At 41.5% G+C, this 14651-nt stretch overlaps 1 protein-coding gene across 1 annotated transcript; it reads left to right on the top strand.

Annotated features, from left to right (window-relative positions):
* Positions 1–3012: 3012 nt before the first annotated feature.
* On the top strand, positions 3013–14118 carry LOC117475020 (LON peptidase N-terminal domain and RING finger protein 3-like). Its single transcript, XM_034121070.1, has 12 exons — positions 3013–4033; positions 7315–7433; positions 7541–7663; positions 8044–8160; positions 8259–8439; positions 8532–8610; positions 8789–8903; positions 9352–9473; positions 10764–10922; positions 11029–11191; positions 11282–11431; positions 11979–14118. The coding sequence occupies exons 1-12, from the start codon at positions 3373–3375 to the stop codon at positions 12135–12137; spliced, it is 2148 nt and encodes a 715-aa protein (XP_033976961.1). The 5' UTR covers positions 3013–3372; the 3' UTR covers positions 12138–14118.
* The last annotated feature ends 533 nt before the right edge of the window (positions 14119–14651 follow it).

Here is a 14651-nt window from a genome sequence, read left to right as displayed (position 1 = left end):
TCTACAAAGACTGATTTCTTCATTTTTAACATGATGTCACAGAGAGGGAACAATTAAAATGGCATTTTGTGAATGATAAACACTTTTCACCTGTACAAAAACACTACATACTCACTGAGGATATTAGAGAACACATAAACCACTAAAAGAAACCCACTTCATTTTTTTAAAATTATATTATAACTTTTTTCTATTTCTTTATTTTTTTTACTTTAATACTTTTGTATGCATGCTTCTAAGTAACATTAAGCTGTCTTTGGCTCTGCTGTAACAATGTACATTTCCCCTCTGGGACTAATAAAGGGATTCTGATTCTGAATGCTTGTTAAAGAGATGAATAGCTGACAAATCATATGATGAAACTGTTCCAAAAGCTACTAATCAACAACGCCTTTCGTCATACAGTGATGTAAGACGTATGGGGAGGCGTGTGGTGCAGTGTGTTGTGCGTTGGTGTTCAGATCAGGGGGTCACAGGTTCAAACCCCACTGCAGTCAGCATGTCGTTGTGTCCCTGGGCAAGACACTTCACCCCAAATTGCTCCTGTGGGGATTGCCCACAGTATTGAGTATGTAAGTCGCTTTGGATAAAAGCATCTAACAAGTGACATGTTGTATGTAATGGATGAGAATAATACATGTATATACGAGTATTTTTTACAGCACTTGATAAAAGTGTGGGAGGTGGCTTTGATGGCCTATTTATGTTCACAAGGTGCGAAGGGACACTCATATGTGTGATCATGCCTTATGGGTGTGTGTTTCATAATGCCCTGATTTTCAGATATGGGTCAAAGACATATAAGGAGATATATATTGGTGATATAAGTGTTTTTTCATCCAAATAAGTCAGATGTGTTCTTAAAAATGTTATGTGCAACCATGATTTCCCTTAAAAATTAAAACATTCCCTTACATGCCTAACAAGCTGTCAGTAATCTTTAGTGTTTATAATAAAAAGTAAATGCATTTATTTAGAGATTTTGTTAAAAGTGTTCATATATTTTTGTTTAATAATGTCGCTATTGCATTCCTAAATTAAACTGACAGGCTAATCTTTCCTGTAAATTGCATAAAATTCAGATAAAATGCTTAAAAGAAAATACTGTTCTGATGCTGTTCCACCTTTGTTTTATACAGTGCCTGCAGCTCAGTTATGTCAGTCCGTCTGTTTTTGCATGTTTGTCAGTTCGTCTGCTGCTGTGAATATTATCAGTCAGCGGTTTGTGTCTGTGCAGGATTGAGTTCACAGACCGGCCGACCTACATCTCCTGCACCACACTACACTAAGGACATGGCCACTGATAGACTGACCGGCCTGTAATCCCCACTCAGACATGCAGGTTGTATTTTGAGGCTGCAGGATATACTACTTCAGGCTTGGCTTAAAATACAACGTTGGCTATTATCGGAACAATTTGGAGGACAATCCTGTAACCAGAGTCATTAAACTTGGAGATGAACCTACTTCTATCAGCAGCCACTGTGTCCAAATGCAGTGTGGACTTAAGAACTCTGACCTTAATAATGCTACAAGCACTAGGCCACTTCTATGCAGTCACTAAAAAACCCTTACAAACGTATTATACTCATAAGTTGTAGAGTATCTGTCTGCAGCAAATCTTGCAAACTACTAAGCTTATAGTTTTTGTGCAAATGTATGACTGTATTCTCAAGGACCTCTTGTTGTTGTGGTTATATACATTTTTTAGTCAAGCTTTGTTTTTGATTGTTTTATACCGTTATTGATTGATGACTCCTCACTACTCTAAAGGGCCGGTAAAAGACTCAAGTGATCAACAGCTGCTTCTGCATAATGACACTTCTAGCATTCCCTCAGGCCAAAAAGTCAGGCCTAAAATCTCAAATCCATAGAAAGGTTCTGACTTATTTTGAACTGAAGCATGTGCAGTTTAATTATATACCAAAAATGTTATGATCAACTAAAGTAAAGCCAATACAAGATAAATACATCCAGTTGTTGTTATCTCTGCTGCCATTGTGTCTTTAAGGGAGCCGGGAGTCTCTTTTTTGTTTTGAAAGGCAGAGGAAGACACACCTGGTAGAGATTTGCACTAACGTTTTGTCATTGGTCAACACTTTTATGCAACAATGACTGGCTAAAGTTCTGGGAAGTGCCTCACAGTTATCAAACATAGGTTGTGTCACTGTTTGATAATCGCCTTATGTCGTCTGACACCCAAGGAACTGATGTGAGGGGCAGTGACAAGAAGGGACATGTTCTTCTGATAAAAATGATCCTGTCACAGTACAGAGTGTGTAATAGCTTAACAGGAATACCAGCAACCCTAAACAAATGTTGCTAGGTGAATGCAGCAGATTGGTCCAAAAGCACAACTTGACTACTTGATCTATGAAAAAAAAAAGTAATGATTTTATTTCGAGGTTTTCATGAAACGAAAAATACCTATGTTAAGCATTTATGTCACACCTTTTAATTTCTTTGTCACATAACTGATGTTCCTGTTATATGACGGGTGAAGCCGGTGACATAACAGGCATAACTCCAGCAACAAACAGAGAGAATGCCTCTCAAAGACAAAATTCCATGGGTTAAACATTTTGTTCCTAATCAGTTAAATTAACCACCTCAGTCCCTGGTAGAAAACCACACACACACCAACACGGTTGTGCATTAACAATACTTATGTGAAATATCTACATTTTGTAAAGTTGGGTACTTTTATTATTGCCTGGTACCTCACTAACTAAGACTGTAACAACAATGTTGTGAAATATATATATATATACTGTATATATATTGTACAATTTAATATAGTTATTACTGGCTGGCTGCTATACTCATTTAATTTTACTTTTTTACAGTAGGCCTGTGTCCCCTGTGCAGATAAGGGTCATTCCATTGCACAGCAGAGACAAAACTTGTGAAACAAATAATATCATATTATTATTAAACATGCATTACACTGAATAACTTCCTGAAATGTGACACCAATACACTTAATTATTGAGTAGAAAACCCCCCAGCTCAGTGCCCTAGGAATGGATGCCCCCCCCCTCGGACTCCCACACTGACCCGCCAACTGTTCAATACATTCCCGCATGCAGGTCAGAAAGGCTCCGGCCGCCGACACTGAAACTGTTAATTGCAGATTGTTTTGTAACCGGTTTCCAAAACGTCCAATCAGAACAGCTGGTCGGCGTCACATGACACACATTTTACGTAACCGTTTTTTTCCTCCTGTGACGCTCCATTGAGAATAATATGGACCTTCCAGGACTACATCATGAGCCAGCACTGTAGTCAGCTAGTACTTCCCAGCAGCAGACATGAGTGACCAGACATTGGTTAGGGACTTCTGAAACTGTTGGTCATGAGGACAGAGTGAGTATGCTTCAGCTTGCAGCGGAGGCTTTCCAGTCGAAAAACTTCGACCTAGCTGCAGATATCTACGAGTGCCAACTAGCGGGTCTGAGAGATTCAGGGAGCTGGCGGCAGGAGCTGATGGTGAAGCGGGCTGACGCGCTCGCTTTCGGGGGCAAATTCTCCGAAGCTCTAGATATGTACCGACAAGCCTCGGAGACAGACAGACTGGGACCGGTTCACCTGAGCAACCTCATAGACTACCTGGCGAGTAATATCAGAAGGCAAGCCGGGGGGCACAGGACCCCGAGCAGGGCAGGTGAGGCAGGGGCGGAGGCGGGATGCCCGGGAGTCGGTGCTACAGGTTTCGAACAGTTCTCCTGCCGGATATGTCTGAGCTTTCTGTTCGAACCGGTGACTCTGCCGTGCGGACACTGCTTCTGCAAGAAGTGTCTGGAGAGGGAGAGGAAGGAGAAGGAGCGGCCGGGGGTCTGCAGAGAGTGCCGGTCCAGCACCGGGGAAGAGGAGGTCCAGAGTTACCGGGTCAACGTGGTGCTTAGCAACCTGCTGGCCAAGTGGTTCCCGACCCCGCACCAGGCCGGCCGGCTGCGGCGGGAGGGCAACGCGCTGTACGCCGAGAGGAGGCTGGAGGCAGCGCTGGAGAAATACAACCAAGCCATAATGATAGGTAGGACAACCATTGACTTGTATTTTTGAAGAAAGTGTTACAAAGTGACGTTAATTAACAGAACATTTTCTGCTGCGTATGTGCCTTGGCTAAATAAGCTACTTTAACCTGGTTTTTAACTGTTTCCCTAAGAGTAGCCTACATTTTGCTACTGCGTATGTCACTATGCAAAAATATCTTTGCCTCTAACTTCATGTTTTTACTTTTACTCTTCAGTATTACACGTTGTTTTGCTACATGTAGCATGTCAGTTGACACACCATTGAGACATAACATCTCTGTTATAAAATGACTGTTTTATAAGTGTGTTACACAGTGTGTGTGAGTAGCTGCCTCTGCCACAGAGCCATGTGTTGGATAACACTGTTATGTAGGCTGGGCTAGTGGACCAAACATTGCGTAAGCACGTAACCCGCCCCCCTCAGCTCCCTCATTGTGTAACGTCAAACAATGACTCAGGGAGATGTGGTTCAAGGCTAATATTGCAGGTCAAACCACTAGGAACACAGCCCTACGGGGGTTTCATATTGGCAGAGGTGGTAATGACACAGGTGAACTGTGACCTACAGACGGGATTATGAGTACGGAAATACCCTTTCATAGACACAGATGTAATATATATTTTAGGATCAATACTCTGGAATAGAGCAGTCTCTGTCACTGTACATGTTGGTTGTGTAATTTTAAACATCAAAAAATAACCGGTTATGCTGTTTAAGTGTTTATCAACCTAAATGATACTTACTAAAGATAACCCACATACCTTGTTGTGAACAATTTAATGTAGGAACTATTTTCTTTCATCCAACCATATCTCCGCGCAGAAGAAAGCAAAGCATGCATCTACCTAGAGATGTGCATACTCACTCTTTGACAGGTGTAGTTGGTTAGAGATAAACAGTTCCTTTATGAAACTGGAAAATCAGGAAACAGGTTAAATGTCACTTTTTTGACAGGTGAACTGTCCCTTCTAAAGCCTTGTTTGGTAGAGATGGTGGCCCATGCATTGGGGCTCATTCCCCACTGCAGGTGACCTGGGTTTGAATCCAACCTAAGGGCAATTTAACTTCCAGCTGATGCTGCAGTGGAGATGCTCAGACACCAACAATGCTGCGTAGTTAATCTGCGTAGCTCCCAAAGGCATAGCATCAGATTGTTCTGGTATGTGTCCAGAATCTTAATTTGCACCAACATGCTATTAAAAGTGATCCTGTGTGTTTGGGAAAGCTGATTTGATAAATAATGAGTCACACAGAGTGATATAACTGGCTTCAAACTGCAATGACTTGCATCTCCAGTCCTTTGAATCTGGAGGGGTGAATGGCTGCTCCATTAACTGCGTCACTCTGACTCATTTGTGGTTATAACTAAAGGCAAAGGAACACTTGCTTCACTAAAGAAGGTGCAGATTCATTTGCAACCCTAATCAACTTGCTAGTACTTGCAGAATCATTGCCTATATTATTCTTTCATCTATATATTGGAAATTAAATATAAAGATGTGTCGATATTTAGTGAAAATATATACTTTCTTTGGTTGTCTGCATGTTGTTTGTATGGTGTGTGTGTGTGTGTGTGTGTGTGTGTGTGTGAGTGTGTGTGTGTGTGTGTGTGTGTGTGTGTGTGTGTGTGTGTGTGTGTGTGTGTGTGTGTGTGTGTGTGTGTGTGTGTGTGTGTGTGTGTGTGTGTGTGTGTGTGTGTGTGGTGTGTGTGTGTGTGTGTGTGTGTGTGTGTGTGTGTGTGTGTGTGTGGTGTGTGTGTGTGTGTGTGTGTGTGGTGTGTGTGTGTGTGTGTGTGTGTGTGTGTGTGTGTGTGTGTGTGTGTGTGTGTGTGTTGTGTGTGTGTTGTGGTGTGTGTGTGTGTGTGGTGTGTGTTGTGTGTGTGTGTGTGTGTGTGTGTGTGTGTGTGTGTGTGTGTGTGTGTGTGTGTGTGTGTGTGTGTCCCTTCCTTTGTGGGGGAAATTAATTTCTCATCCTAAAATTATGCAATTCAATTTATAACTGGTGAATTTCTTATTTTATGTTAAATTTATATTTTAGAGTTCATTTTAAAGTTGGATCTGGATTCATAATCTCGATTATGGCAAAAATCATAATCTCGATTATTTGGGTTAATAATTGATATCACGATTATTAAAAACGATTATCCATTTACTTTGAAAACATCCATTTATTGAAAAGAAAAATGTGAACAGTATGTTTTTAACAATTGATTACCCTGAACTTTAAGTATAATTCAACTGAAAAACCAATATAAAAAATAAATAATCGTTTTATTTCGATTATGTTGTTTTCATAATCGTTGCAAGCCAAAATCGTAATTGCGATTAAAATACGATTAATTGAGCAGCCCTACTCTGTAGGCCATTAGAACATAAGGACGTGGTAGATGAGGCCATGCTTTCTGCAGTGTGTTGTGAAACAGTTGCCTCAGTATTGGGGTCACTAAACTGACTGGGTATGTCATGGTTTTAAGCTGATAGAAAGAGTTCTTAAACCAAAAATAATTGACTAGTTCATTGACAGAATACAGATTTACACTATATTGATATTATATCAACTATTTCAATAGTATAAAAAGCAAAAATGCCCAAACTTTAAATGTGGAAATATACTGTATTTCTCAGTTCTAAACTGTAAATGGAGCATCAAAAGCAATGTAAAGACCTGCATGGACTCTTATAGGTTAATAATGACACATATATTTCAGAACATACAGTGTTTACAGCCTGGACGTTAGCACAGCAGGGGCTCCCTCCACAAAAGGCCAATGGGTTTTTCGCCTAAGTTAAAGGCGGACTCATGTTCGGCGTGATGCCGTTTAGTCACTTGTTAGCAACCTCTTTTCTTATGACACATAGCAGCTTTAGACATTGCCCAGTGGGGAATTTAACGACATATTCTATGTCGTAGAAACATTAAAAAAAATCTCTTAAGCTTGTTTTAACATAGCTTTTTTTTCCAGGAATCTAACCAAAAACTCAACATTTAAAAACGTTGACTTTAAGACGAGGGAAGAGGTCAAATGCAAACTTATTTCCATGTTTAGACTCATTCCTGCTCCACTCTATTGCATATGATGTTTCTCCTGACTGGTTTAGTCTTGTGCAGCCACATGGCATGCCAATTATTTGGCCACAGCATTGTGGTGACTCTTTTGGGCCAGGGTGTTTGCCCCATCGGAAGGCCGGAAGTCCTAAAATGCTAACTAATTCCTGCACCACTCTATTCTCTTGTAACTATCTACCTATGGTTACTAACGGTCCCTTCTCTTCTCCACAGCACCCATGGACCACATACTGTTCAGTAACCGCTCCCAGATCCACTCCAGTCTGAGACACCATGAAAAGGCTCTGAGAGACGCAGAGATGACCTGCAGACTCAGGCCTCACTGGTCCAAGGTACGGCCCACGAATTGATCCGCATTATTAAACCGGTTTATGTTAGTGAAATGCAAACAGCTCTTGCGTGTGGTTGGATAAGTGATGTGTGTTCCTCCCTCCTGCAGGGTCATATCCGTAAGGCGCAGGCTCTGGTGTCTCTGGGCAGGACGGAGGAGGCTCTGAGGGAGAACCTGCTGTGTCTGTCCATAGAGCCCGACTGCAGACTGGCCAAGACCGAGGCTCACAAGGTGAGCACAACATTATAGAGCACACCCACAGATACATATCAATTCAAAACATATTTATTCCATCTTTCATTCATCATGTCATGTATGTCAAACATTTCCTATTAGATTTATTATAGATTATATTTATTTTTCTGTAAAACTAAACACTGATGAGAATAACGTAAACAAAATAGTTTTATTTAAAAAAAAAATGTACACCTTTTTGTTAATGTATGTTCATTTGAAGGACCCCACAGTCTTTTACAGTGTCAAACATTTGTCTTTGTTTTGTGTAGTATTTTTTAAAGGAGAACTTGACTGCATCAGCAAAGAGTATATATTATAATATTGTTTTAAATGTAAGCAGAATAATCACATCACTGTTTATTGTCTTCTCTCAGCTCCTCAGTGATCTCCTGGCTCCAGTTACAGACCAGGTCCCTGAACACATCTCCGACTACACCAACATACTGTCTTTTAGAGCTCACATCAAGAACAGCATCACCACGCCCTCCCAGGTAAGAGCTGCTCCACCTCCAGCTGGCAGCAGTTATATAAACAAAAACACTGAGGGGACGTGAGGATTCATTATCTTCTCCTTCCATCTTTCTCTTAGATGTTCAGTCCCAGCCTCATGTCTCTGGCACCTGAGAGATCAGACGTTGGTGACGGCAAAGGTCAGATGAAGCCTGAAGTCAGGAGTCCGGACCACAGTTTCCTCCTTAAAAGAAAATGGAGCAGCACAGAGGAGAAGGGAGGACAGGAGGGAAGAGAAGATCACAAGAGAGCAAAATCTGGTGAGCTTCTTAGTTTGTGCACACACACAAATGCACTCTCTCAAGCAGCAGCAAGTGTGTCTTATCTTGTATGTGATCATGTCTCCATTTAGAGCCAGCAGAAGTTAAGAATCTCGTGAGTTCTGGAGATGTCTTGGACCCGACAGATCTGGAGTGTTCTCTTTGTATGAGGTGAGATTTACAGCTTATAAATCCTTATAGACACCCACCATGCAGTAAATCTGAATACCTGATTTATCACATGGGACATTGGGTTTCATGACAGTCGCTCCATTTAAGAATACAATTAAGTAATACTCTTGTCTCTATGGTTTTGACTTATTGTATTTTTCGTGTGTTTTCCACCCAGACTTTTCTACGAGCCGGTGACGACGTCCTGCGGTCACACGTTCTGTCTTCGCTGTCTGGAGCGATGTATGGACCACAACCCAAAGTGTCCGCTCTGTAAAGAGGAGCTCTCAGAGGTAATATTCCCCTTCTAACAATGTTATTTAAACTTGATCAAGTATATTAGCACTAAAACCATGTCAACATCATAACTCAGAGTATCTATTTTCCCAAATGTAAACCATTGACTTCACTGTAGAACTCATTGGGGTTATTTGATATGAGGTAGCATGGTGCCAGAGATTGCTATAGAACTAAAACATTTCGCAATGACACGAATGTAACTGATAGTGGAAATGCCATATTTTCAAAAGGACTTTGGTGCCCAAACTGTGTTTCATTTGGATCAGTTATGTCATGGCTGTTACCTAACCGCTCAATATGGTCATTTTCTGGGCCTCAAACACAAACAGATGATGTCACGAGGCAAAATGAAATGCAAGCCTCTACATGAATATTGTTGCAAAATGTTTCTGCAACGATAAACACGTGTCTAAGAGCCTTTCTGTCTGTGTCTCTCCCCAGTTCCTGGTCCAGAGGCAGTACTGTAAGACAGTACTAATTGAGAAGCTCATCTTGAGGTATTTCCCCTCAGAGCTCAAAGAGAGACAGAAAATCCACCAGGACGAGATGGCTGAGCTCTCCAAGTAAGTGTTTGTCCTCTTCTGCTCTCCAGTGTCTTATCATCAGGTTTTATTTGACTGTTATCACATATGATCTTCTCACAGATTATGGTTCACAGTGGACTGACATAGCTCTGTGAATATCATGTACTGTTGTTTGACCCACTGACCTACAATGTGACACACTGATCTCTCAGCGTGCACCACCTCAGGCCTCCAGTGTCCCCTTACTGAAGCTTCAGCATACTGTATGATATAACCCCGCCTAAACAGGAGCAACAATGATTATCTTCTCATATTTAGCCAGTATTTAGTTTTTTTGCTTTTTACATGTCGCCTTAAGATTAGTTTTGAGGAATGATGCGACAAAGTTTGAGCAGTTGTTCCTAGATTGAGGACATATTACGCTCATTTTCAGGTTCATATTATGTCGCGTTTCCACTACACGGCCTCGCTCGGCCCCGCTCGGTATGGCTGGGCCTCGTTAGGACTGGCTCACTTTATGGCGCATTTCCATTACAGTTTAGGAACTGGGGCAGTATCTATAGTAACGCAGTGTAGGCGGAGCCGTGACGTGATCTTCAGAGGACCCCAGAAAAACAACACAGCCGTTAGCTGTTAGCACTCAGAGCTCACAGCTCCTCATATATGTTCAGAAACTAGACAAAAGTTAAACAAGTACAAACCACAGACTGCCTGTGTCATGGTGAATACAGTCGCTGCTTTATTTATGTCTGTATAGGCCGTTGTTGTGAGTGTGGACGGTCGGAGCATATACTGCGTTAGCTTAGCCAATCTCCATTTAGAAAACAAGCATTTTAAAAGGTTTTTCCCCTGCCGTCTGTCTGCAGACTTGACAAAGCATTAATTCATGGTTTTTTACTAACCGGTATCAGTATGTTGTTACTTCGGCATCATTTTGAAACGTGTATTACAATTAAATCACGGTCAAATATGTCCATCTTGTTGTAGTTGTTGCCCCCTTGCCAGCGACGCTCTCTCTAGTTTAGCATACTCAGCCCGACTCAGCCTCGTTGCCTCTGGCCCTGGCCCCACGATTTTATGAGGCCAGAAAAACTGTGAATTAGGACCCCGCCGGCCGGTACTAGGCCAAGTGGAAACGCAACCAAAGACGGGCCGCTGACGTCACAGCCCTCTTAAACCGGGCTGCGGGCTGTAGTGGAAACGCGCCATTAGTAGTGCCTCTACTGTGCTGCAGCACCTCTTTTCACCCTCCGTCTGTATGTATACATTTTCTTGTACCTGCTGTGCACCCCGTTAAACCTTTGGTCCTTTCTTCTTGTCTCTCCACAGTCTGAACAAGAACGTGCCTATATTTGTGTGCACCATGGCCTTCCCCACTGTGCCGTGCCCTCTCCATATCTTCGAGCCCTGCTACAGGCTGATGATCCGCCGCTGCATCGAGACGGGAACCAACTGCTTTGGCATGTGTCTGGGAAACGACCTCAAAGGGTCAGTGTTGGAAACTACCTCTGTGTAATTGGTTATTAGGTCTTTAACACACATGTATAAAGGTGTGTATCCATACTGATGATGACATTTCTCCATCTGCCTCCAGGTTTGCAGACTACGGGTGCTTGTTGGAGATTCGGGATGTGCAGTTCTTCTCCGACGGCCGCTCAGTTGTGGACACCATCGGCATGCGGAGGTTTAAAGTCATCCAGCACCGCGAGAGGGACGGATACAACACAGCTGATATAGAGTACCTGGAGGATGTAAAGGTATGAAGGGGAAAGGGAGAGGATTGAGAAGTAACGCTTGATAGATAATTACCAGAATAGGTTCATCTAACTCAAATGGTGTGTGTGTAGGTGGAGGGCGTGGCGGAGTGTGAGCTGCAGTCTCTGCACGACTCAGTGTACGACCAGGCCCTGGTGTGGGTCAACTCCCTGAAGAAGGAGCAGAGGGAACGCATTGAAGGTCACTTTGGATCCATGCCTCAGAAAGACTCTAAACTTCAGGTAAACAGAAACACAATTGACAAAGGCACAACGGAAATATTCATACTTCTTTCAAATGTGTCTTATATTTCTATGAAAATGAAAGATGATTTGTGATGCCGCAACCACTGAAACCATGTTTTAGACTTATACTATTAAATCCAATAATAGTATGATACTATACTATCAAATCTGATAATGGTAACTATACGATCCGATGCTATATGATTCGATAATATACAATACGATAATAATATGAGATAAAACCTTCAACAGCTCAATTGACAGATCAAGTCAGAATGTTTTTATTTTCCTAGCTCTATTTGCACATCAACAAGGACAAATATTTGTGTCCAATCACGGAAACAGACATTCATCAAAACACCACAATCCCTGAAGGCAATATCCTCAATGGCCTTTTAACGTACATTTGTTCTGGGATTAAACTTGTATTTCATCTATAAAATCATAGGGCCCTGTTAAAGCAACCATTATTCTCGTAATAAGACCCAAATTGAAACACACCTCCTAATATTTCTCCTTTCTTTTGTCTCTCCTCCTCCTTCAGGACAGCCCTAACGGCCCCCTGTGGTGCTGGTGGCTGCTAGCAGTTCTTCCGTTGGAGGGCCGAGCCCAGCTGCCCTTCCTGGCCCTCACCTCTCTGAAGGATCGCCTCAATGGCATCCGCAAGGTGCTTCTGTTCATGGCCCACAGCAGGCTCCGGTGACATGTTCCACACTCAGCGTTCACCATGCCTGGATAATGCAGTAACCCCCCCACCCCTGCAAACAAAACCCCCTCCTCACCGTCCTGCAGTGGACCTGCTGTTCTTCCTCTTTTTGGATGCACATAAAACTGTTGCACCTTCCTTGATGTAGCGCCATGGAGTCATCTTCACGTCAAATATTGTTGATTGTTATACATCGATATCTTCCACTCGTGACAGCTATGTTCAGACAGGGCGGGGAACATCCAAAACGACTTATTCAAAAACAAGCTTCAACCTCCATTGTTACATTTCTTGTCGCTGTTACAATGCGCACATAATATAGTGATACGTTTTTGTCCGACAGACAACAAACTGGTGCTCATATGTGTTTGTTTCTCCAATGTTGCCTTTTTGACCTTCCTCCATTTTTGAAGTCTTATGCTCTTCCTCTTGCGTAAATATTGTTGAAAACAACAAACTTTTCAGATTATGATTCCTCCTGTCTGAACATAGCTTCAAAGCAAACTCCTGAGAAAAGACTTACACATTCATGCAAGGGGCGAATGTACATTCAAATTCTGCAAGACACCAAGCATGAATTTGCCTTTTTGTGTAAATAAACTCACTTCTGTTGCATTATAATGCTAATTCAGACATAATTCATCGGTATGCCCATTTCTAATTGTATACATCTGCAGTTAAACCAATGTGTTTACTTTTCTTTCCCTTTTTACTATAACTTTCAATCTTTTTTTGGGCTGCTATTCTGTCTTCCCTCCGTCATTCTGATCCCTGCCTAACTCCATCTAATGCAGCTGAGTAACATTTTGACAAAGGCGTGCTTTGAGGCATTGTGTTTTATTCATCCATTTTTGTCTTATTTGTTATCATTATTTATTTGGTGTTATTTATGCATGTACTGACATTGTTTACATTTGAGAGAAAGGGATGTTGAGCTGCTTATTTTCCAAAGGCTTTTAAAAAAGATATTAACATTTCACCCCATAAATCATCGATAATACCCTGGTATCTGTGGGGTGTAATTACTTAAAAATACACTATTATACAATCATCATGAGGAGGGGGGGGAACATGGCCGCCATTAAAGCACTGACCAGTAAGCTGTAGTTGGGGGAGGATTCTCTTCCAGGCCTCACCTTTTTAGATCACTGGTGACACAAATCAGTGTTTTTTTATTTCCCCCCACAATCTGAGACATCTCAAATGTTGACTTATTTGAATTCCCTCTCTATAGCAGAGACACAGTATTGCAGAGAGCAACACCTTGATTTTTGATTCCATTATGTCCTAAATGTATTTATTCTGACTTATTTTGCACTTACACTTTGAGTAAGGGAAAGAAATGCCTCAACATTTGGATGACCACATAATGAAGTGTATTCTTTTGTGTGGTGAGCATCATGTAGCAGGTCAACTATACTGCGAAAGAGCTCTGATTTGATGACTTTGATGTGTGCTATGAGTAAAGGCCAGTGCCTTCTGTCCACAATGAGAAAGAAGTGTGGAACCTTTTTGTATTAAGTACTACATCCCATTTGAAGGTTTATTTCCCATTTTTATGGACATGTATGCATTAAAAGCATGACTTCCACAGTATGGGAATAAAATAACATTTGTGAAAAGGATGTCATATGAAAACATATTGAGGCCTTGCTGCTGTCTGTGACATGACTGTTTTTACATGGCTAAAGCTAATCTCTGGAAGAATGCAAGAGATTGATGAGCTTTGCCTTTAAATCTTTGATTTTGTATACATGTGTTTTTTTTGTTTTATAATTTTGTAAATTGTTGTGTAAGCGCACAGAGATTATCAGTCAATTCATCCACATTTATAATTTTCTATTACAATGGCCATGTAATGCTAATAAATGGATCAAACGATTAAGTGTATACACAATATTTTAATATTTTCCCCATGGATATTTTGTATTTAATTGTCAAATGTTGCAATATGACACAATCAAAACTCAATGCCGAATTATAGTTTATTGTATCATGATTCATGACCCAAGAGTTAATGTACTATTTGAAGATGATTGTCTTAAAGGGGACCTATCATGCAAAATGCACTTTTTTATGTCTTTTGTACATAAATATGTGTCCCCGGTGTGTCAGGGAACTCACGCAGCATCAGAAAATAAAACCCTCTCTCTTTTCCTCCGTGCGCAAATCTCTAAAAAACGGGGGTACAACGAGCTGATCTAGATTTGCCATCCGATATGACGTTATTTACCTCATATCGGATGGCACCCACGTGGTGGACCCACGGCCCTATTAGAAAGTTGCTATCAGAATCAATGCCCGACGTAATATGGCCTTTGTTTACATTAGCAAGCATCGCTAACACTCAGAGCTAACCTGTACTGCAGAGAGCACATGTGTGAAGAAGCAGGAAATAAAAAGGAACTCACCTTGTGGTAAACCGGCAAGAGAGAAAGCCTTTGAGCTCCATACTGTTTCAGAAATAAACCTTGATGTGGTTTCATCACCGCAGCATTTATTTTAGACAGT

This window comes from Trematomus bernacchii, unplaced genomic scaffold (genome assembly GCF_902827165.1).
Source record: "Trematomus bernacchii unplaced genomic scaffold, fTreBer1.1, whole genome shotgun sequence".
In the NCBI taxonomy this organism is placed as follows: domain Eukaryota; kingdom Metazoa; phylum Chordata; class Actinopteri; order Perciformes; family Nototheniidae; genus Trematomus; species Trematomus bernacchii.
This window is presented reverse-complemented; position numbering and strand designations above follow the sequence as displayed.